General features: G+C 55.6%; 1 protein-coding gene across 2 annotated transcripts in view; it reads right to left on the reverse strand.

Annotated features, from left to right (window-relative positions):
- The window catches only part of ATOH8 (atonal bHLH transcription factor 8), a 34,985-nt gene extending 17,517 nt beyond the window's left edge, over positions 1-17,468 (reverse strand). Inside the window, exons 1-2 of one of the 2 annotated variants that reach the window (XM_002811822.5) lie at positions 15,571-17,457; positions 6,338-6,529 (exon numbers count right to left, since the gene is read on the reverse strand). In XM_002811822.5, coding sequence (XP_002811868.3) covers positions 6,338-6,529; positions 15,571-16,338 — 960 coding nt within the window. In that variant the 5' untranslated portion in view covers positions 16,339-17,457. Of the gene's footprint in view, positions 1-6,337; positions 6,530-15,570 lie in introns of both variants that reach the window. The other variant, XM_054547974.2, reaches the window with a different exon arrangement.
- Positions 17,469-21,971: the final 4,503 nt, after the last annotated feature.

Here is a 21,971-nt window from a genome sequence, read left to right on the forward strand (position 1 = left end):
CCTTTTCCCCAGCATAGATGGCCTCCTTGGGCTTTGAAAGCAGCTGGTATTTAACTTAATAACTGGGCAGGGGGGTTGGAGATGCGAGCCACCAACCTCCCCTCAACCCCACTCCCATGTGAGAAGCAGGACAGGGAAGCGGTAGGAGCTGGGGGCACACACCTCTCTTAATGGTTAGGTGATCTTAGGCAAGTTCCTTGCGCTCAGGCAGCCCCGGACTCATCATCTGTGCATCAGAGCAACACCAGTCCCCCACCTCAAGGGTTGGTGAGAGGAGCCCACGAGGTGATACCCGGGAAGCACCAAGCACATGCCTGGCACACGATCCACGCTCTCTGAACATCAGATGTTGCCAGTATTCTCAGGGCAAACTGCCCTGGGGTCCCAACAGTCTCTAGGAGCGACTTTCAAATCTCTATGAAATGCCCTGAGAAGTAACACAGGGGTCAGTCATTTCAGCAGAAAGAGGATTGAGGTGGGCTTGGCAAGGGCCTTAGAAATCACTAATGACAGCTCCTCACTTTTCAGAGACAAGGCCTTAGCAGGGCTGACAATGTACATGGGAGGTAGGAACAAAGCTGGGACAGTGCCCCTTGGTGGGCACCCTAGGGGCCATAGGTGGAACTGAATCCAGACAGGGTGCGGCTCTGGAGACTCCGCCTCCCACAGTCCACAGAAGGGGCTGGCACCCAGGGATCCTGTCCGAGGCCTGGGCTCAGACAGAAGGGGGCCCCTCCTACACACCCTCAGCTCACACCTAACCCCCTTCACCCGACAAAATCCAATATGCCTTCATCTTGTCCCTGGCACCGAAGCTACAGGGGTCTGCACCCAAGACGTTCTTCCAAAGGGGACCCAGGCCATACTAGGACCTGCCTCCTGTCCCCAGAAAGCAGCAAGGAAAAGAGGGAGGACACAGATCTCATGAAGCTGCACTGGCTTAATTGCCACCTCTGGCTTCAGACTACCCACAGGGCCAGGAGCAAACCTCCCAGCCCTGCAGACCCTGCCTTCCCGGAACTGGCACACACGGCTGCAGGCACACCACCCAGGGGGGTCTAGCTTGCTGGCTAAGCCTCTGGTACAGCACTCAACTCAGCACTTTCTGGTTCGTCTTGTCTCCCATGCAAAACCAGGGCCTTTGAGCAACTTGAGGGCAGGAACTTACTGGCCATTTATTGCCAGGGCTCAAAACATGCTATCAATTTGAGTAGCTGTTGTTGTAGTTATTATTATACTACTTGATGGCTTAAAATCATTAGAAGACGATGCCCTGGTTTGTGCAAAATCAGTGCTTTCCTATTCCATAGATCTGGGGTGGCCCACCCAGCCCAGGTGTGGAAGAACAGTTCTGCCTCCTCCTTGTCTTCCTCTTTCCCCTCCTCCTCCTCAGAAGCTCCCAGGAGTTGCTGCTTTAAAAACAGGAGCTGTGGAAACGTGGCCCAGAGCCAGGTGCTTAACGTGCATTATCTCCGGCTGCAGCCGGAGTCAGAACTGAACTCCCCAGAGTCCTTCCAGGCCTCCCGCCCGTCTCTCTGCTGGGCGGCCTCTGACATGGGCCTCTGCACTACTGGGGCTTCCAAATGGGGCTCCAAATCCTCAAAGTCATGATCTGTGAGGGCCAGAAGGGGAGGATTCACTGGCCAAGGAATGCAGGTTCCCCACCCCCTGCCGAGAAGGGCTGAGATGGGCGGAAGGATGCACCTGGGCTTGGAGGGGGAGCCGAGTGCCCTTTAAATCTCAGTCTTAATGCTGACCTGGACCCACAGTGCAGCTCCTCGGGGTGCGAGGGACCTCAGAGGACACTGAGCTCAACCTCCCAAGTGGGCATCTTGAAGGAGGGTCGCCCAGCCTCTTTTGGACACATTAGCTCTGAGGAAGCAGTCCCTGCATGGGACAGTTCAAATGGCCACCAATCACACCAGCGATGACCACTGCCATCACAGCTGCTACAGCAGGCATCTGCTTGCGGCCTCACAGCCTTTGGTCCAGATTTTTGCTCCCAGGCTTCTGCAACCCTGCCTGACAGGCCCGTCAGCAGTCCTCTACCCTAAGGCTTTAAACCCCAGTTAACATGCAACTGAGTTGCCAGGAGGGTGACTGTGAAGCTATGGGCCACCATGCACCTTGTCAGGAATTCCTTTACCAGGCAGGCTTCCACAGCCACAGACACATGGAGTGGCAAGCATGGCTCATTGGGGTAGGAAGGGCTGGGAAGCAAGTAGGCCTGAGGTGGTCATCTCATTTTCCAGAGAGGAACAGCAAAGGACCAGCAGCCCTGAGTGGTCGTGAGAGGGACAGTGGCCTGAAGTCAGGTGGAGGAGTCCCACAGAGAAACTACACACTTGTAATATCATTCAGACTCAAACTGGGCCCACGCTCCTGTCCCAGGGCCATCTCCAAGGTGATGCCAAGAGGCAAGCCCCAGGGTGGTGGCCCAGGGACTGCGTGCTAATCCAGACCCTGTGTGGTGGGGACTCCAACCCATGAACCCACCTCCTGGACCCAGACACGGCAAAGCAGGTCTGGATGGAAGGCTCTAGTTCTCACCCCTCTCCCGCCCTCCTGTGCCCCTGCAGGACTCTGGGCAATCTCTCCAGCCCTCCTGGGTCCCCTCCACAGTCCACAGCTACCCGATGGCCCCTGATGGCTAGAAATTTGTGTGAGAAGCAGAAATTCTTTGGTTTGCTTTTCCTTTTTCTCACCCTAACCACTCCTGGTTCCCAAATCCTCTAGACCAAGAAGTGTTCAGTCGCTGCATGATGGTGGGGACTATGTGGTAAATTATTTTGTACCTGCACTGTGTCTGGTACATAGAGGGTACTCAATAGCTGTTCATGGAAGGGAAGGGAAGGGAAGAGAAGGGGAGGGGAGGGGAGGGAAGGGGAGGGAAGAGGGGAGGGAGGAAGTGAGGGGAGGGCAGGAGAGGGGATGGGAGGGGAGGGGAGGGGAGGAGGGAATACCAAGGGCACTTTGAGATTCCCATCTCTTATCTGGGGACCCCTACAGTAGTCACATGTCCTGTTGAGGGTGGGTGGACACCTGCTGAAGAGGGTGAAGGGTGGGGAAGAGGGGCTCTTCCTCCCAGCACCTGCTATAAGTTCCTGGGCTTCCCCTGGCCCCTGCCTGGCTCCCAGGCTGTGGTGTGGCAGGACTGAGCACAGTGAGCAGTGCGTGCTTTCAGTCACCTCTTCCCAAAAACTCATAACCAGGTGCAATCTACTGGTAGACCTTTGCAAGTCCTTTCATAGAAATAATCCTAGACATGAGGAAAGAATATCTGTTGGTTCGATTGTCCTGGGGGTTGATTCCCCAAACAGAATCTCTGTAAATGGAGGTGGGGCCTCACAAGTCCCAGGCTGGGAGGCCACAAAAGGAAGAAAATAAAACTGGTGAGGTTCCAATTGCAACTCAAAAGCCAGGACACATCTAAAGATGTGCTCCTCATTCAAATGTCATCTCAAGTCCCCCAAAAAAAGGGAAGGACAAGGGGCCCCAGGAGGCAGAGAAGTACCCTCCCCTGGGGCTTCAGGCCCCCTCAGTGTCAGGGCCCACGAGTCCACTCCTGGGGCAGGACATCTGCCGAGGGGACCAGCTAAGGCCCAGCTATGCTGGGCTTCAGTGTGGGGCCACACATCCCCACCAAGAGAGCGGATAAATAGGGGGACAGTGTGAGCCAGACTCAGAGAGAAAGGCAGGTAGACAGAGAGACAGAGGGTGACAGCTAGCAATTATGGCCGCAAAAGCATAGGTGCCCAGAAGTGGGACACAGGGGCCTGCCTGAAAGGGCCGCCTGGGAGCTCGAGGGCTCCAGCAACTCCAGGGGTCCTGAGCTGGAAAGGAATCTGGCTGCTTGAGATGCCCCCACTTGCAAAGGCTGCCAGGTCAAATCCTGGTTGTCCAGATAAACCTATGGAAGGGGCTGGTCTGGGAAGGGCTGGAATTATGAACACCCGCCCCCATGGGGAGACGCAGGGCCAGCCAGGGCTTCCTGAGTGGTTTCATATGATAAATGTGTCACCACACATATGATGTGAGTCTGTGAGACCATGAAGGTCATTAGGGCAAAGACATACAGACCCCACCTCCCAGAGTCCCAGCTGGGTGAGGAGGTCACCCAGCTGGGAAAGACGCAGGGCAGGAGGCAGGAAGTGCCCTCAGGCCCGGGCTGGGTGTGGGGGAGGGAGGGTGGAGAGGAAACAGACGAGTTCCTACCCTGGAACTTCCATCTCGACCCCCAAAATCCCTCTCCAGGGCAATTTCACCACATAAGTAAGCCCCATAGGATAAGCCTCAAGTTCAGAGCTCAAGCATTTTAGGGGCTCATTACGCTGAGGACGGCGACCATGCAGACACCGCACACTCTCCTGCAATGACTCCTTTCATCTTCACAGTAGCCCATGAGTGAGTATTTCCACCGTCCCCACTTATCAACAAGAAAACTGAGGCGGAGGAGGCTAAGCAATGGGTGCAGGATGACACAGCTGGTGAGTGGTGAGCCAGGGCTTGAACTCAGGGCTGTGCGACACTCTTAACCACTATCTGTAGCCTCAGGTAAAGTCCCAGACTCTCCACAATGGGGAGGTTGGACCAGGCCCAGAGGGTGTCTAAGATGTGTTAGATTTGAGGTGATTTCAGGGGAAGCCAAAAGCTTGGCTCTGTCGGGCTTCTCCACCCGACTTGTCCATCTTTCCTCACCAGCCGGACGTCCAGCCTCCTCCCAGCCCAAGACCCTGCTCCATTCAAAGAACCCGGGAAGGCGGGACCTCCACGCTGGCTCTGCCTTCCCTGGGTGAAGAGGAGGGCGCGGGGGTAGTGCAGTGAGGGGCTGAGATGGAGACGGGGCGCCTGCCCACTCTGCCCATCTACACCTCCGGACCGCCTGAATGCCAGGGGAAGTTCACCGAGAGTTTACAAACCTCCTTTGTCACCGAGCGCTGCGGGAGCCATCAATCACGCCCTAATTTACCAGTGTCACTTTCCAGAGGAAAGCCGCCCAGAGCCGCCAGTGGCGCTTCCTCTCTCACCCACTTGATGAGGATTTTGTCTAATTGGTCCACGTTAAGATACTCTCAGGAATGCAACGTGCAGTTACCGTGGCAGCGGCAGCGGGGAGCCCTGAGGAGGTGCCCTGACCCTCCTTGGCATGAGTCTGGAGTCCGTGGGGGACCTCTGGGAAACCCAGAGAACCCACAGAGGGGCCTGCTGGAAAGGGGTCTGGAGAGGAATGTCAGGGATGGGGGAGGGGCAGGCCAGGAAGGAAGGAGCCAGCGGAAAGAATGGATGGAGAATGACAGGGTCCACCCCCTGCCCTAGGCAGGGACAGGCCTCTTGCCTCACAGAAGTAGTCTGGGTCCCACTCTCTGTTGCTCTCCGCAAAGCCGAAGCCACTTGGGAACAGAGATCCGGAGGGCTGCACTAAGCCTTGCTCAGCACTGACTCCTGACTGGGAATGCCCAGAGCTTTGGCCACCTGGGGACCTGTAGCTGTGCCCAACACCTTTCCTCCTGCACGCATTTCGCCAGCCACATCAGGCTTCGTACAAGCTGTTCCCTCTGCCTCAGATGCTGTTCCCTCCTTCATCTGCCTGGTGACCTGGTTGTCCTGCTGGTCCCAGCTTAAACACCACTTACGCTAAGATGCCCTTTCAAACTCCTGTGGGCAGGGGGGTGAATCTGTCTCTCTTCTACCTGGCCTTCCACCGCTCCTAGCACAGGGCTCCTGCCCTCATCTACTTACAAGAGGGTCTCCCTGACCCTCATGTGAGCTGCATGGGGACCAGGACCATGTGTTTGTCATCTTCATACCCCTGCCCAGTGTGCTCAGCACATGGTTGGAGCTTCATCAGTCTCTCCAGAATGAATGAATGAATGACCATCACTTCCCTTAATGCATAGCCTCAGATAACCCACAGGCCAAGCCACCCTCCCAAAACCTGCCAAAGGGCTCTCCTGGGCTGTCACCCTGCTCAAGGGAATCTTGTCCTGGTATGACATTTATCAGAGGCCACCCAAGGAATTCAGCACCAGAGCACCTAAGGCCAGGAAGGGGCTTTAGAGATAAATGGTCCTCTTCATTTAAATGAGGAGCAAACCGGGGCCCAGAGACCCTGGGTGACTGTTCAAGGTCACCCAGCAGCGGGTTATCAGAAGTAGAGACACACCTATAATCCCAGGGATTTGAGGAGCCCTGAAGCTGAGGCAACTCCCAGCAAACCTCCAAGAGCTGATCTCTCTGGCCCCTTCAGAATTCTGGGCATATGCAGGGCACCCCCAAGTTCCTGTCCCTGCATTCCCTATGCTCCCCAGAAGCTACCGCCCACCCGGCTGGTGCATACCTTGCGCTTCTTGGCACGTCCCTCAGCCTGCAGGGTGCGGGTGCAGCGCTGCACACACTCAGAGAAGCTGAGGTTGCTGTGGTCGGCACTGTAGTCGAGGTCAGCCAGCCGCGCCAGGGACAGGATGTAGTTACAGGCGATCCTCAGGATGGCCAGTTTGGACAGCTTCTGCCCATACGAGTAGCACGGCACCTGAGGGGAGAAGGCGTCAGGAGGGGCTGCAGGGGCGCAGTCCCCAGCCTGGCAGGCATGGGAGGCGGCCTGTCTACGGTATATCTGAGCCCTCCACCCTGATCTTATGATCTGCTCTACACACCTGCTGTTTACACACACACACACACACACACACACACACGTCAGCTCATCTGCTCTGAGATATACCCACATTCCCATTTTGCAGGGGAAGAAACAGGTTCGGCTTCTGCCCACCATCCAGTCAGTCTGAATCTAAGCTCAGTGAATTTCCACGACCACTACAGAGCTCTGTCCTCCACCCTCTTGAGCAGGAATCTCTCTGAAAGAACAGGCATTTTGTTTTTTCAGCTCTGATGTTCCATTCATTCATTCAGCAACACTTGTTTTGCTGGGCACTTGGGGAGTGCAACAATGAATGACTTGATTCCTGCTTCAGCAAACTTACACTCAAGTGAGGTTATAATGTCACACCTGGGACTCTGGGGACATACAGGAAGGAAAGTGTTAGTGTTCAGCTGGAAAGACACAAACATGGCTGGTTTTCATTTTTTAAAAATCTTTTACTCTGTGCCCTCAGGACTTGGGGTGCTGCTGGGCAGACAACGGTGGCATAATACACACGGCACTGAACAAACTTGACACGTTTGTCAATGATTCATCACCAACTAGCTCCTCACTAATTGCACAGGGATTTGTATGGGGTGAAAGATGGAGCCTTTGCTTTTTAATATTTCTCTCCACCAATATTTGTGCTGCATGAGCAAAAAGTTCCAACGACGGTGGTACACTTGAACAGAGTTCTGTCTTGGAACCTGGAAATAGCTCCACAAAATCAATCTGATAGGTGCTAACTAATAGACCCCACTGTTCCTATAATGTACTGTTCACCTAAAGGGCTAACAACCCAGCAATGATGGCTCCTGGTTTTCTCATCGCTATGGCTCTTCAGGATCTACACGTGGCATCCATATTATTGATGAACCCGTATCCCACAGGGGGTGGGACGGCACGATGCATCCACACAAGTATTTGGTGAGCACCCACCATATGCCAGGCATTCTTTCAGGCCAGTGATTCTCAACCAGGGATGATTTTGTCCCCTAGGGACAGGGGAGTGGGGGCATTACAGGGACGGAGGTGGGCATGTTGCTAAACATCCTACAGTGCACAGGATCCTACAGTGCCCCCACAACAGAGAACTACCTGCCCCCAAATGTCGATAGTGCCAAGGATGGAAATCCCTATGCCACAGCATGGAGAAAAAGCATGAACAAGACAGTCACCCCAGACTGGGGACCCTAAACACATCACCCACTTTGATCTCACTTGAAACCTCACTGTGTCCAAGAGCTTTCCCTCATCTCCCCCACCCTACACCAGGAGGGACAGCTTGCCCTTAACAGGGCCCTAATAGCACCCCGTCTGTCCTTAACTGCCCATATTGTGGCTGTTTAGCGCTCAGTCTCCCTATGAACTGTGGGGGGAAGGGCTATGTCTGCAGTGCCTAGCACAGGTCCTGCCCATAACAGGCCCTCCAAAGGGTTTGTTGATTAAGGCAATGAGTGAACAAATGAATGATCTCTCCCTCTGGATCTTCACTCTAGAATATTTTGAACTGGGCTCAAACACCTTTCCTCTCTCTGATGATGAAGATGAAGCTATCTGGCGTAAAGCTAAGCATACCTTTTTGTCATACGGGTTCAACTCCTGGCTCTAGCTTTGTCTAGCTGTAATGCTCTGGGCAAGGGACAGAATCTTTCTGAGCCTCGGTTTCCTTGTCACATCGGGAACAGGACTGATCTCACAAGGTGGTAAGGATTAAATGAGATGATGTGTGTATTGCATTGAGTAAGGCCTGATAGAGGTCTGTGAAAGTATTATGGCTGGTCTTGCAGAAGGTCCTCAAAGAGGGGCTCCAGAGAGGGTGAGAAGCAGGAGGTCTGGAGCCAGGACACATGCCTGCCCCACCCTCCACCCTCTGGGGGTGCTGAGACTAGGAAACCCAGAGAGGGAGAGGAAGGCAACAGAGAAAGCCAGCTCCCATGCATTTCCATCCCTCACCCCATCTCCCACTCCCAGCCCTGGCTGCAGCTCCAAACCCATTCCAGAAATGCTGGCAGAACAATGCACTTTGCTCGTTCCCAGCCAGAGTCCAGGGAATCCTGCTTTATCAGCCTGAACAAATAAACAAGGTCTGGTGGTCCTGGGGCAGGGAAGGGGGTCTCAGGGGCCAGCCAGCACTTCTGCCTCCTCTTCACCCCAGGGAGGGTGTGGCAGCCTGAGGGAGACTCTGGGGACTGGGTGCAGCTCTGTGACACAGCCCTCAGCACTGTTTTCACACAGAGGCCACACCAGGATTTCCCTTAAAGACCCAGCTCTTTGAGCCCTTGGCCCGTAACAGCTGGGCTTCCAGGAGGGAGCAGGGATTTTGGAAGAGATCTGTACACTGTGATCCAGGGTCACTGTAGGACCACAAAGTGACAGCTGAGGCCAAGGCCAATCTAGAGGCCTCCATGCCAGGTTCTGGGCCAGTTCTGTCCTAGATATGTCACCTTGCCCTATTGTTTCTATCAAGCTCCAGATCTAACAAGAAGAAACCCATCCATTGAGCTCCTGTATATCTGACACTGTGGTAGCTATTTACAGATAGTATTAGCCCATTTAAAACCTTCCCCACCATCTGTACACACAAAAACAAAGAGGTGACATATTTGGCCCCAGATCCCTCAGCTAAGACCTGGTTGGAGCCTGAAACTCATCTGACTGACACCAGGCACATAGCCACTAGGCTCTCCCAGCTCCCACCACCACACCGGAGGCAGTCACATAAGGGACACCAAAGGCATCTTTCAGGTTGCTCACCTCTCCTTCTCCCTGACCCCTAGGGGCAGCTCCTTACCACCTGGCCAATTCCAGATCCTCCTGGGGCCCATGCCCCAGGATGCAGCCCCTTAGCCCCCAACAGCCCAGCTCAGAGGCACCCCAGCCTGGGCTGCCACTGCAAAGTGAGAATTTAGCACCCGTTCTGGTTCTAGGACGTCGAAGTATGGTGGAAAGAGCTGGTCTGAATTCCAGGCACTTACAAGCAGTGTGACTTTCGGAAGTGCCTTCGCTCCTCAGAGCCTCCGTTTCCTCATGTGGAAAGTCGGCGTAGCAATGCCTGGGCAGCTCACAGAGCTTCAAGGACTACATCGAGCAGCTTCCACCGGAGTCTGAGCGGCACAGATTCTCCGTGACTGTTGGGCCCAGGCCACCTTGCTGTTATTATGATCTATAAGGCCAGGCAGAGGGTGGATGTTTCAAATACAATGTCTGTATTCATCTTTTAAGCGGCCCAATGAGGTAGAAATGGTCACTTCCACTTTACAGAAAAGCCTGTGATTCTCAGGCATGTAGGAATTTCCTGGATCTCCCAGCTGGTGAGTGAAGAGCTGGGTTTTGAACTCGTGGCTTAGCTGGGCTCTTTCCAGTTAGCCAGCAGGAACTGCTTGGCGATCTGAATAAGTGTCTATAGCTTAAGGTGAGGAGGTAGGCAGCCCACCCTCCTGAGCTGGGGATGGAGAGTTCTGGGCTGATGATGCCATGAGATCCCTCTTAGAGTATCCACAGCAAGGCCCAGAGCCCACCCACCCCCACCGCCTACAGAGTCCCCCACAGCCGTTGTCGGCTCACCCTGGTCAGAGGACACGGGCCAAAGGAGGAGGCGGAATTACCTGGCTCCCACTCCCGACAGACTGCCCAACTTCCAGAAAAGTAAAAGGATCTGCCTTGTGCTCATCCCACAAGGATTTTTAAACTTTGGAGGAACAGACTTTGGCATTTTCGCGAGGTCTCATATGCCCCCAAAACATTCCACCCCACCCACCCTAAGCTGGACCCAGTTCCAGCAAGCGTGAAAAAACATGAAGAGCACTGGCCTGGGAGCCTGAGGGCCTGGCTCCACTCCTGGCCAGCCGTGTGACCTTAGGCAGGTCCATAAGCTTACAGGACCTCAGTTTCCTCACCAGTAAAATGGGCATTAGAGTACCTGCTGCCTCAGAATGAGATCGCAGGGGCAAATGTGGGAAAACTTCCTAAAGAAACAACGCCGAGAACCCACCAGAGAATGCAAGAAAGGCCTCAAAGCCCTCCATGCTCTTGCTTCTGTGCCAGCTCCTGCCCAGCCTTCAGACCCAGCCTAAGACACCCTCCTGGAAGCCCACCAAGACTCCTGGGCCCATAGAGCTCCAACAGCGCCACATCCACTACACACAGATGAGCACCGGATTCCACTGAAATTGTCATCTGATTGTCTCGGGTCAGTGAGTGCTGGACTCCCGATGCGAAGCCACTCTACCCAGAGCTGTTCAATGTCCTTCCCAAAGCCTATCTCAATAGGTTCTTTAAAATCCCAGCCTCCTGCACTGCCACCAGGCTGGACCCTGAGAACCTGGGTCTTGGTGGTGAAGAGCTATGGCCCCAGGGCCAGACAGGCCTCAGTACAGATCCTGGTCACTCTGTGGGCTTGAGCAATCTGCGTCACCTCTCTGTAAGTGTCCTCATCTGTAAACTGGGAAGACAGCACTATGGACATCCCACAGCAGGCTCAGGTAAGGACTCACTCAGTGCAGTGAGGCTCCACAGCAGCCACCCTGGTGACTTTGGACATGACGGAACAGGAGGAAGGCCTCTGTCACCCTTACCTACATGCATGGAGCACCCAGTGCAAGCAGGCCTGTCCCTCGTTGCCCGAGAGGATGGTATACAGACTGCTTTGCACTCCCCATGCCCTCCTTGCACCCTGTGGGGTTTCAGAGTGAGGGAGGTGCTGAGGGCACCATTCCCACGCCCCCTCCAGGGCCACCCTGAGTTCACTCGATAAAGACCCCCTGGGAGGCTCCAGGGGCAGCAGGGGAGGTAGCCCAGGCCCCAGCTGCTTGGCATGTCCTCCGTGGAGAAGACCACGGCAGAAGCCGGGGCCCTGCACTGTCTTCCATTGCTGCCATCCTCCATCAACCCTGAGGGGCCCTGAAGGGAGAGAGGAAATCCACACACACACCACATGCCCCAAGGGTGGGCACAGCTTGTGAGACAGAAGGTCCTGCCACTCTGGCCCCTTCCCTCACCACCCCTCAAGGCCAGCCTTTCCCTTTGACCCCTCCCACCTGGCAGGGAGCAGCCCCACTCCCGAGCCAGGCCAGCTGTGCACACATGGCCTTCACATGAGGCGGTAGGGAGGGCTCTGGTGCAACTGCGCTGGTGGCATGTGCTGGGGCCTGACCATCTGCCCTGCACCACCCAGCCCAGACCAGACCAGAGGGCCTCTCTCCCACCTGCACCTCCCCACCTGCGGCCCTGCAGCCACCCTCCCTGCTCCCTTCCTGGTTGAGAGGACAGTGGATTATGACACAATGGGAGCCTGTCTGGCTTCCTCATGCTGAGGGTAGATGGCTCCAGGACATTAGACAGGCTGAGGAGCAGAGCTGTTAGGAGTCTGGGCCCTGGGAGTCCAACCCAAGCTCCGCAGCAACAGCAGCACACAGCTACGCAGGCTGCCACTGTACATGACCCCGAGGCACCGCCACCCTGGAGTCTGGCAAACAGCGCGCCAAAGAAGCATGTAGCACAAAACCCACAAGGCCACGTGCAGTGGCAAAAGACCGGGACAACTTACATAAGCTCTCTGAAACTCAGTGTGACCATCTGTGAAACAGGGCAGGGGGTGCAATAACAATATCTATTTCATTAAATGAACTAATACACATAACAAGCTTAGCACCATGCCTGGTACAAAGTAAGCATGTGATAAATGCTAGTTTCTGTGACAGTTATTAAAACAATTAAAGAATTCTTATTGCTTCATCTGTCGAGAGCCTTGCCCAGCCCTGAGGAGCTTGGAGATGCTTAAGAAATGTTCACTGCTCTGGCTGTGCGCAGTGGCTCATGCTTATAATCCTAGCACCTTGAGAGACAGAGGTGGGTGGATCACCTCAGCTCAGGAGTTCGAGGCCACCCTGGGCAACATGGTGAAATCCCCATCCCTACTAAAATACAAAAAATTACCCAGGTGCGGTGGTGCGCACCTGTAATCCCAGCTACTTGGGAGGCTGAGGCGGAAGAATCATTTGAACCCGGGAGGCAGAGTTTGCAGTGAGCTGAGATCACACCACTGCACTCCAGCCTGGGCAACAGAGAGAGACTCTGTCTCAAAAAAAAAAAAAAAAAGAAAGAAATGAAATGAAAGAAATGTTCACTGCTCTTATAGGCCTCCTACCTTTCCTCACTTGCTCTTCTCAACACTGGATGAGGTCAGCAATATTACCGTTTTACAACTTCAGCAACTGAGGCCCAGAAAGGGTCAGTGACTTGTCCACAGCCACACAGAAGGCATACAGGGGAGGGACAACTCAATGCCTGGCCTCCAGTTTCCCAGGTCAGTGCTTCTTTCATGGTACCAGGAAGCTGCTCAGGAGAATGAAGCCCCAGGCCAGAGCCACAATCCCAGAACCCATCTCGGTGCCACACTGGCCAAGGCCCCATTTCAGGCAGAGCTGATCTGCCTTTTGTCCATTTCCAAGGACCCATTTCAGTCAGGCCCAAGCCTAGCTCCAGAGCTGCAGCTCGTCTGGATTCGGGGAGGGGGTGGGGAGTACATTTTACAGAGAAGACTGAGGCCCAGAGGAGGAAGGGGCTCCTCCAGAACACAGGACTTCCTCTGTCGAATGGGTGCCATGGTGGTGAGGAGGACATGGTGGGTGTGGCCTTGGCCCCTGGTTCTATGACCAGAAACGTCCTGGCTGTATTTCTTTCCCTTCCAGCTAACAGGCAGGTGCCCACTATGGCCTGGCAGCCTTTCTAGGGAAGAGGCAGAATGGCTGGGGCAAGGAGGAAACAAACAGGAACAGGCGCTCCTGTGACCGTGCATTTGTGTGTGCTCTTGAGCACGTGTAAGGAGCGTGTGTGTGTGTACCTGCCTGTGTGTTTGCACTGCATACACACGCTCTCCCTGAGAGGGCATGGGTGTGCCTTTTACTTAGATACACTGAACTTGCCCTTTTTATAGAGAACTTCCCATGGTAAGGGGGGAAGTAAAAGGAGACCAGGATGAACAATCTCATCTCAAAGGGTCTGCCAAGTGTGCACCCTACCTTGATTGTTAACAAACATCACAGGCCGGGGGCTGGGGGGGTGGTACAAGACGCTGATACAGATGGCACTGTGGGAAGCATTTGGCCAGGAGGGCATTCCAGAAACTGCTGTCATCTTCCCTAACCCACTAGGTGATCTTGGACAAGTCTCCTTCCATCTCTGGGTCTCAGTGTTCCATATTATAAAATGAGTTAATCCAATTTTGACAGGGATGATGTTTAGATCAAATGAGATGGAATTGATTGTTGAATGAAGTAAAAGCCAGCAGGCACATGAGATGTAACAGAGCACTCAGATGAGTATTCTCTCAGCATACAGAGAGGCAATAGAGGAGCAGAAGGGCCCAGAACCTGCAGTCAAAGCCCCTAGGTGCCAGCCCTGACCTGCTACTCAACAGCTATGAGGCTCTGGGCACGTGCCTCCCCAGTCTGGGAGGGGCTTCCCTAGTGGCAAGGTGGGCAGGTGGACAGGCATCTCTCTGCCCTTCTGTTATCCTTCTGTCCTGGGGAGTGGGTTGCAGTTTCCCCCATGCACCGCCACCTCTACCCAGTGATGCAGACACAGAGCTGCTGGCTCAGGGTGGGACTGACTGCTCCACTGGGCCCACTGCCCAGGGTTCCAGCTGGTGTGGCTGAGGGCAGAGGCCCAGCCTGGTCTGTGACAGCCACCCGTCCCCAACCCCCACCCCACCTCACTGACCACTTTCCCCAAGCCCAAGCAAGACACTTTGGCTCAAAAGTCATAGGGCCTCTTTCCTCCAAGGATTCAATTTCCTTTCCATGGATGGGCACAGGCACTACTGCCCCACCCCACCCCAACCCCCAGGGGCAAGAGAAGAGTGATCTAAAAAGAAGATCATGGTTTCTGAAATGTTTTGTTGCTGGATAAAGCCCAGAGAAGTTGAGCAACATTCTTGGAGTCACACAGCAAGTCAGCTGCAGAGTATGCAAATAAAAAGAAAAAAAAACACCCTTTAAACCAGCCACATCTACCCTAACCCTTCCCCACGCCCTGTGTGGGGGTGGGAGAGAACTCACCACCTCCTTCCTAGAGCTCCTTCTCACTGAGAAAATAAGAAGCCTAGAAGCCCAAGCAACTGTCCCGCCCCACCACGGGTAATTCTTGGGTTAAGTATTCCTCCACTACCTGCGCAGGGGCACTCTCTGGTGAGGGCAGCCCGCACCAGCCCCAAACTAAAAAGTCCCGGACTCACCCCAGAACTAGGCTCTGAAGATGCTCCAGAGGGAATCTCCCAACTAGGCAGTCCCCTCGGCAGAGGTGCCTGCTTCATCACGGGTGAAAGGAAGGGATCTGCTAGAAAGACTCCCACCAGCCCATTCCTGAGCCCATCCCTGGGGAGAGGGCACAGGCTTGTAGCGCGGGTTCTTGAGGATGCCAGGGCAAGGAGTGCATAGCCTGGAAGCAACCTGAGTGTTCGGGGCATCACTGCTGGGGCCTGAAGAGGGGCTGACAAGCTCCCCCGGACTGTCCCACCGCAGCGCTCTGGACCTTGCCACCACCAACTGGAGAAGGCTTCCCCCCTTCCTCCCCTGACAGATTCCCACATTTCCCCTCTCCACTCCGCACCGCGCCCAGGGGACTGCGGCAGGCAAATACTCGCTGCCATAAAAGTGAACTATGGAGGCTGAAGTCAGACGCGCAGACAGCGTTACCCCCGAGGCGGGGATTGAGGGCGGGGGGTGCTCGGGCCAGAGATAACCAACTCTTATAGCCACTTTGAAAACTATGATCCATACCCCAGGACTGCCCACACCTGTCTGGGCACCAGGGTCGGACCGGGCGGGGCAGCTTGCCCCTTAAACACACCTCTATCCCGCCCCGGCCACTCGCCCACCCATTCCCGCAGTCATCCCCGGGCGCAGTGAGGGCGTGCGGCGGGGAGCGGGTACCTGCTTCCTGAGTGCCTCGAAGGCTGCGCTGATGGTGTGCACCCGCGTCCGCTCCCTGGCGTTCGCCAGGAGCCTCCGGGTCTGCTGCAGGGCTTTGATCTCAGAGGAGGCGGCAGTCGCTTCGCCCTGTCGTTTCCTAGGCGACGCGGAGGAATCCGGGTGGTTATTGTAAATTACGTGTGAAATTGACGAGTAGGAACTTTCCCCGGGGCGCGTTGGGGGCGCAGGGCGCACAGTGGACTCCGGGGGCGCTGGCGGTGCTGGGGGTGCTGACGGCGCGGGGCGCGCGGGCGGTGCGCACAGCAAGATGCGAGGACGCAGACCCGGCTCCCGGAAAGGCTGTGCCTCTGGGCCCCCAGGTGCCTGGCTCTGGGGCGCAGGAGGCGGCGGCGGCGGCGGCGTGTGGAGTCCTGGCCCCACTGCGCCTAGGGCGAAGCCGCGTTTCCGCGCGTCGGAGACCTCGGGCGCCCGGGAGCCCCCGCGCTCCCCGGCTGTGTCCGTGCCCCCTCTTGGGGGAACGGCCGGCGCCACTGGGACTGGCACCGGCACCTGGACCGGGACCGGCTGCAGCCGATGGGTCCTGTCCCGCAGCCCGTTGGTGGCGACGGCGCGGGGCTCGGGCGCTTCCAAGTCCAGTCGGAAAGTTTTATAGCCGTTCGCGCGCCGCGCCGGCTCCTTGCCTTTCCGCTTGAGCTTCTTGAGGCCGTTCAGCTCCTTCACGCACACGGTCTTCCACGGCCCGTCCTCGAGGATCGGGATGTGCTTCATGGCGCGGGCGGCGCGCGAGGCAGGGGCGTGGGGCTGCCCGGGCCGCCGCCGCGCTCAGCGCCGAGGAGTCTCTGGCTCTCCCGCTTCGCCCGCCCTCCCCCTCCCTCTCTCCCTTTCTCCCCCTCGCCCGGGGCAGCTGCGCCGCCGGCTTCGGGAAGCCGCCGGGCTGTCCGTTCCCGGAGCGCTCAGAGTGTCATCTGAAGTCGCTGCCGCCTTGCCAGCATTTCTGGAGAACGCCCGCTGCGCTCCATCTGTGTTTGTTTAGCCTCAGTTTACACAGAAGCCCAGTTCTCGAGATCAGTCAGCGCCGCCGCCCGGAGAGGAGGCAGCTCCCGCCGCCACCGCCTCCCCAGCCCCGGCCGCCCGAGCCGCGAGCGCCTTTAAAGAAACAGGAAGCATTTTTCAAAACAGCTGGGCCGCCTGCCGCCTCCTTTGTCCGCGGGCTCCCTACCTCGCCCCCACCCCCATCCCCTTGGCCCAGAACCTGCCTCCTCCGGCGCTCCCTCCCCGCCCCTACTCAAGTCGGGGGCGCTTCTATGTTCCCAGAGGACAGTCCGCTCCTGCACAACCGCCCCGAGCACGTGACTTATGGACCCCCCCCCCCCGGCCCTTCCCCAAATCACAGCGGGGCCTTCTCTCCCTGGCCTTGCCGGCCTCTCGGTGACGCAGCTCCGACCTTGCCCACCCGGCACCTTCCCGCCGCTCCCTCCGCCCCAACTCGCCACGAGACAGAAAACGCCGGGAGCTGGGACTTCTGCTGGGGGCCGATGGGGAAGGGGAGACTCCGGAGTTGCCCGGCGACCCACACCCGCCCGGCACGGCAACCCAGTCCACTCTCACTTGCTGGAGCGGGAAAGCAAGAGGAGCAGAGGGCTTAAGACAGGGAAACTGAGTTTCCGAAAGCTCCAAAGTCACGCAGCAAGTCACAGAGGCAGAGGAGGGTGGAAGCTTCGGATTTAGGCAGACCTAATTCTGCGAGCCTCCGCAGTCACCTCACTCCAGGCGCCCTGCTAAACCGGGATTTACTCATCTATGAAATGAGAAATTCGGAGAACAACGCCTAAGTCACAGCATTGCTCTGAGAGATTAAAGCACTAGGCACATAGGAAGGGGTCGTCAAATGGTAGCTGTGGTGGTTGTTGTTATTATTATTTATTGAGGCAAAACAGCTATTTGAGGCAGATTTCCTGGGCTCAAACCCCAGCTCTGCCACTCACTGAATGACCTTGGGAAAGTCACTTAACTTCTCTGTGCCTCTCTTTCCTCACCTGTAAAACGAGGGTCATAATCGTACCTTCCTCCCCAGGCGGTGTGAAAAGCGTGTATGTGCAAGGCACTCAGAGCAGTGCTTGGCACCAGGTGAGAGCTTTGCAGGTGCCCACGGTTATTGGCAAGGGACAGAGGTAGACCCCCCAGACCCTCAGTCATCTGTGCCATTCCACTAGAGATTCTGGAAAGAAGGGGTCAAACTAGTAGGCCCTCAAACGTCCTTGCCAGAGGACTACCTCCCAGCCGCTCCCTTCCGAGGCTCAGAACAGGGCTTCACTCCTTGCTGGTCCCTTCTCTGTGACTGTTACTCCTTAAGGAAGGTGGACACTAAAAGCCAGCAAGGTGGTTTGGGAGAAGATGGACCCTTGACCCTGGCCTTGAAGTCTGATGAAAACACAAGGGCTCACACAGAGTGGAGTGCTTCTCTCCTCCATGGGAGAATGCCTAGGGGTGGAGGAGGCAGATGGCACGCAGGGTGCTGGGAGGTGGGATGGGGATCTGGGCATAGCTTCGGGGACAGGAGCATGGAGCTGCAGCCAGCAGCCCCGGTTGAGCCTTGGCTTGTCAACGATGGAGCCCCATGGCCATGAGCAAGACGTTTCCTCCCACCGGCGCTCTTTTCTGTCTTTGAGGATATTTCCAGCCAACCTTCTCAGGGTAGCTGGGAAAGGACAAAGAGATGGATGTCAAAGGACTTTGACATAAGACTTCAAACATAGACACACACACACACACACACACACACTGAGGCACACGGTTTTCTGAATATAGTAAATGCAAAATCTCATTTTGCCACCAAGGTGGGTGCCAGCATCATAAAGCATGTCCTCCCAGAGACACCCTCTTCCCTGGACACCTGCATATTCCTGCACCTTATCTCTGTCCTGGAGACCAAGGGTGTGCTGCCAAAGAGGAGCCCTCATTCTCCTGTCGTTTCCCTGCTCAGCCTCGAACCCTAAAGTTCTGGCCTTTGCTCCCAGGTCTCCCACGGCTCCCCTTTGCAATGCACACTCCTCCTCACCCTTTGATGACCAGCTCCGGTCCCTCTCCTCCTGTGAACCTTCCCTGCTCACCACAGCCTCCAGTTGCTCTTGCTGGCCCCAGTGCATGCTTGCTCAAAAGTCCTGCTGCAACTTAGCCTCCACTGCAGCCCAGTTGGAACTCCTGGGCTTGTGCGTTCCTCAAAGGCACACTCTTGCCTTCCTCCCTGTCTCTAAGGGCTGGTGCTCAGGAAACTTCTGATAAGGACAAGCAGCCCTCATGCCCTTTACAGTCCTGTCTGGAGACCCAATCCTCCTGTGCATCCAGCCAGTCAGTGGCAGAGATGGAGGAAAAGTGACACTCCTTCTCCAGGGCTGCTCAGGCACTCTCTGAGCTTCAGTATCTTCCTCTGTAAAATGGGAATAATGATACCGTGCCTCACACGGCTGCAAGGACTCAAAGACGCTGCATGTGCAGCATGTGGCATGATGCCTAGAGTCTAGGGAATGGTGACCTTGGGCATCCTGGGTCAGCCAGCTGCTAAGGCCCCCTTGCATCCCAGACTTGGGTGTAGCTAAAGACTGGGGTGCTCATGGCTAGTTAGGGGGTGTGAGAAGTCTCTAGCAGAACTGAATTTTGTCCTTAAGGAGGCCAAGCTGTGTCTGGGAAAATCACATCTTGGCTGAATACCAAGGGATCCACTCATACTGATCCTGAGCCCTGTACCAACTTCCCCTAAATAGAGGAGGTCACCGAGATCCCATGGGGCAGGAGGAGGCGAAGGGATTGGATAGGAATGATCAGCCATGCAGAGTGGAGGTAGAGCAGGGCTCCAAGCTGGGCTACAGGCTTCCGGACAGGCTCTTTCTCCTCAACATGCTGCCTCTCCCGCTGGCTAAATGCCAGGGCCCCAGATTTGGCAACAGGCAAGCCCAGAGGGATCTTCGCCTTGTCACGTACCAGGTGTGTGACCTTGAGCAGCTCCCTGACTTCTCTGAGCCTCTGTTCACTATCTGGGCATCATCTCTTGAATCTTGAGACGGAATGGTGTGTGTGGGAACAGGCGACAAATTGTAAAGAGGCCGATTGACGTGGAGTCCCTGCTATTGCCATTGTCAGCCTGCCAGGTTGCAGACCTTCCAGGTCCAGGCTGGCTGCCCACGCCCCACCAGCCTAAGGGTCAAACCTGTCTTCCAAGGGCTCTCACTTCTGCCTTCCTCAGCCTTGCTGAGAATTGGGGCAGGGACCAGCTGGGCAGCACCCCCTGGTGGTATCACACTATTGGGACTGCATACAACACTTCGGTCTCCCCATGAGGAACTTTTGCCAACTGTGGTGGCCCTGTAATGACAGTAATGTGGATTTCATGAATTCATAGACTTTCCAGGATAAAAAGTCTCCCAAGGCTCCATGTGGCCCTACTCACACCTTTAGATGGGACAATGCAGACGACACCCTATGCCCTTCATTAAAAACATCGCCCACTGAATTAACCATTTGAGGTGACCCTGGGATCGAGTGATGTTGTCACTGGAAGATTCCATACCCCTTTGGATGGCTGGTCTAGGGAAAAGGAATAAAGATAAAAAGGGAAGGCAAAGGAAGAGCTTAGGGTCAGGCCACTGGGAACAGATGCTGGAAAGCCAGGCAATCATAATTCTTTAATACTGCCATGCAAGGAGCGCATACAAACTCTGTCTCACTAATCCTCATCATCACCCAGGGAAGTAAACCCACTCTACAGATAAGAAGACTAAGGCTCTTAGTGGGGAAAAAAAAAAATCTTGCCAACAGAAAGAACAGTCACCGGGCGCGGTGGCTCACGCCTGTAATCCCAGCACTTTGGGAGGCCGAGGCTGGCGGTTCACAAAGTCAGGAGATCGAGACCATCCTGGCTAACATGATGAAACCCCGTCTCTGCTAAAAATACAAAAAAATTAGCTGGGCATGGTGGCGGGCGCCTGTAGTCCCAGCTACTCGGGAGGCTGAGGCAGGAGAATGGCGTGAACCCAGGAGGCGGAGCTTGCAGTGAGCCAAGATCGCGCCACTGCACCCCAGCTTGGGCAACAGAGTGAGACTCCGTCTCAAAAAAAAAAAAAAAGAACAGTCATGGGATTTGAACCCAGGCCAACTGACCCCAAAACCCAAGCTCTGAACCACTGCGTCCACTGCCTCCTGAGAGCTCAGTGACTAGCATCTGGGAGGTGATAACTGGGCCACCTATGGGGCTGGCCTGTGTCAGCCAGCTCTTCCTGCTGTGCTGCCAGCCTGGTGGGCTTCTTGCTGTCCACCTCTCAGCTGCAGCCACTGGCCTCCCTTGGTCCAGCACAGTGCACTTCTAGCTCCTTCTAGTCAGGGTCAGATGGCAAGGGCATATAGAGCCCAGATCTTGGTATCCAGGCACTGGAGCCCTCCATCTTTGCCAGTGGAATCTGCCCAGCAGTTCCTTGGTGCACACACCACCCGAGCGCAGACAGGACAGCCCTGCAGGGTGCCGGCCAGTGATTAGCTGCTTCTTGGCCGGATAGGATGGAACCTTGGATGCTTGCTACATGAAGCTCTGCATTCCTGAATCTGGAGTCCCTATTTATGGCTGTTCAGATTGTTCCAAAGTAGGTGTGGCACCCATTAGAGAAAGGGAGGAAGAGTGGAAACTAGACTGCCAGGAGGAAACTCTCCTGGTGGAAACAGACACAGCATGAATGGTGCCCCCCTGGGGTGGTACTCACAGCAGCTCCAGAAAGGGCCACCCAGGGGAATAAGAAGAATCCAGAGCTCCTCCCCACCTCCCATTCACAGTGCTAGCACAGCCACCATTAACCAGCAGGGCATTGGATCCAGAGGACAGTGATGAGGCATCCAGGCAGGAAGCTCTTTCAGACTCTCCTGCAATCTTTCTTCTACCTTCCTCTATTCAAGTGGCTATCCCATTTATGGAAAACCGAGTCTTTGGGGCTGGGCAGATGCCAGATAAGGGCACTCTCTCCCTGAGACCCGCTGTGTGCACCATCTCAGCACATGCTCTGTGTACCTTGTTAACACATGTGCAGAGGGCAGTGCCCAGGGGGTAGGGTTTAGTCCTGACTCTTGGTCAGAGTGGAAAGGGAGAGTGGGGAGGAGAAAAGGTCACGAGGGTTATCAACAAAAAACAGGAGGAGGCTGGCATGACAGATCTCCACACCATTGGCCAGGTGTCCTGTTAAAATAGGACATATCATGTCATTTCTCTGCTTAAAACCTCCGCTTGAATTCTTTTGCTCGGATGTTAATGGCTGCTATGAATTCCTTCCCTCCCTGCATGCATGGAGAGGTGGAGTCTGTACCTCCATTGCTGTGAACCTGGGCTGGCCTGTGGCTGCTCTGGTTAATGGAGCCCTGCAGAA

The sequence above is a fragment of the Pongo abelii genome, chromosome 12 (genome assembly GCF_028885655.2).
Source record: "Pongo abelii isolate AG06213 chromosome 12, NHGRI_mPonAbe1-v2.0_pri, whole genome shotgun sequence".
NCBI classification, from domain to species: Eukaryota; Metazoa; Chordata; class Mammalia; order Primates; family Hominidae; genus Pongo; species Pongo abelii.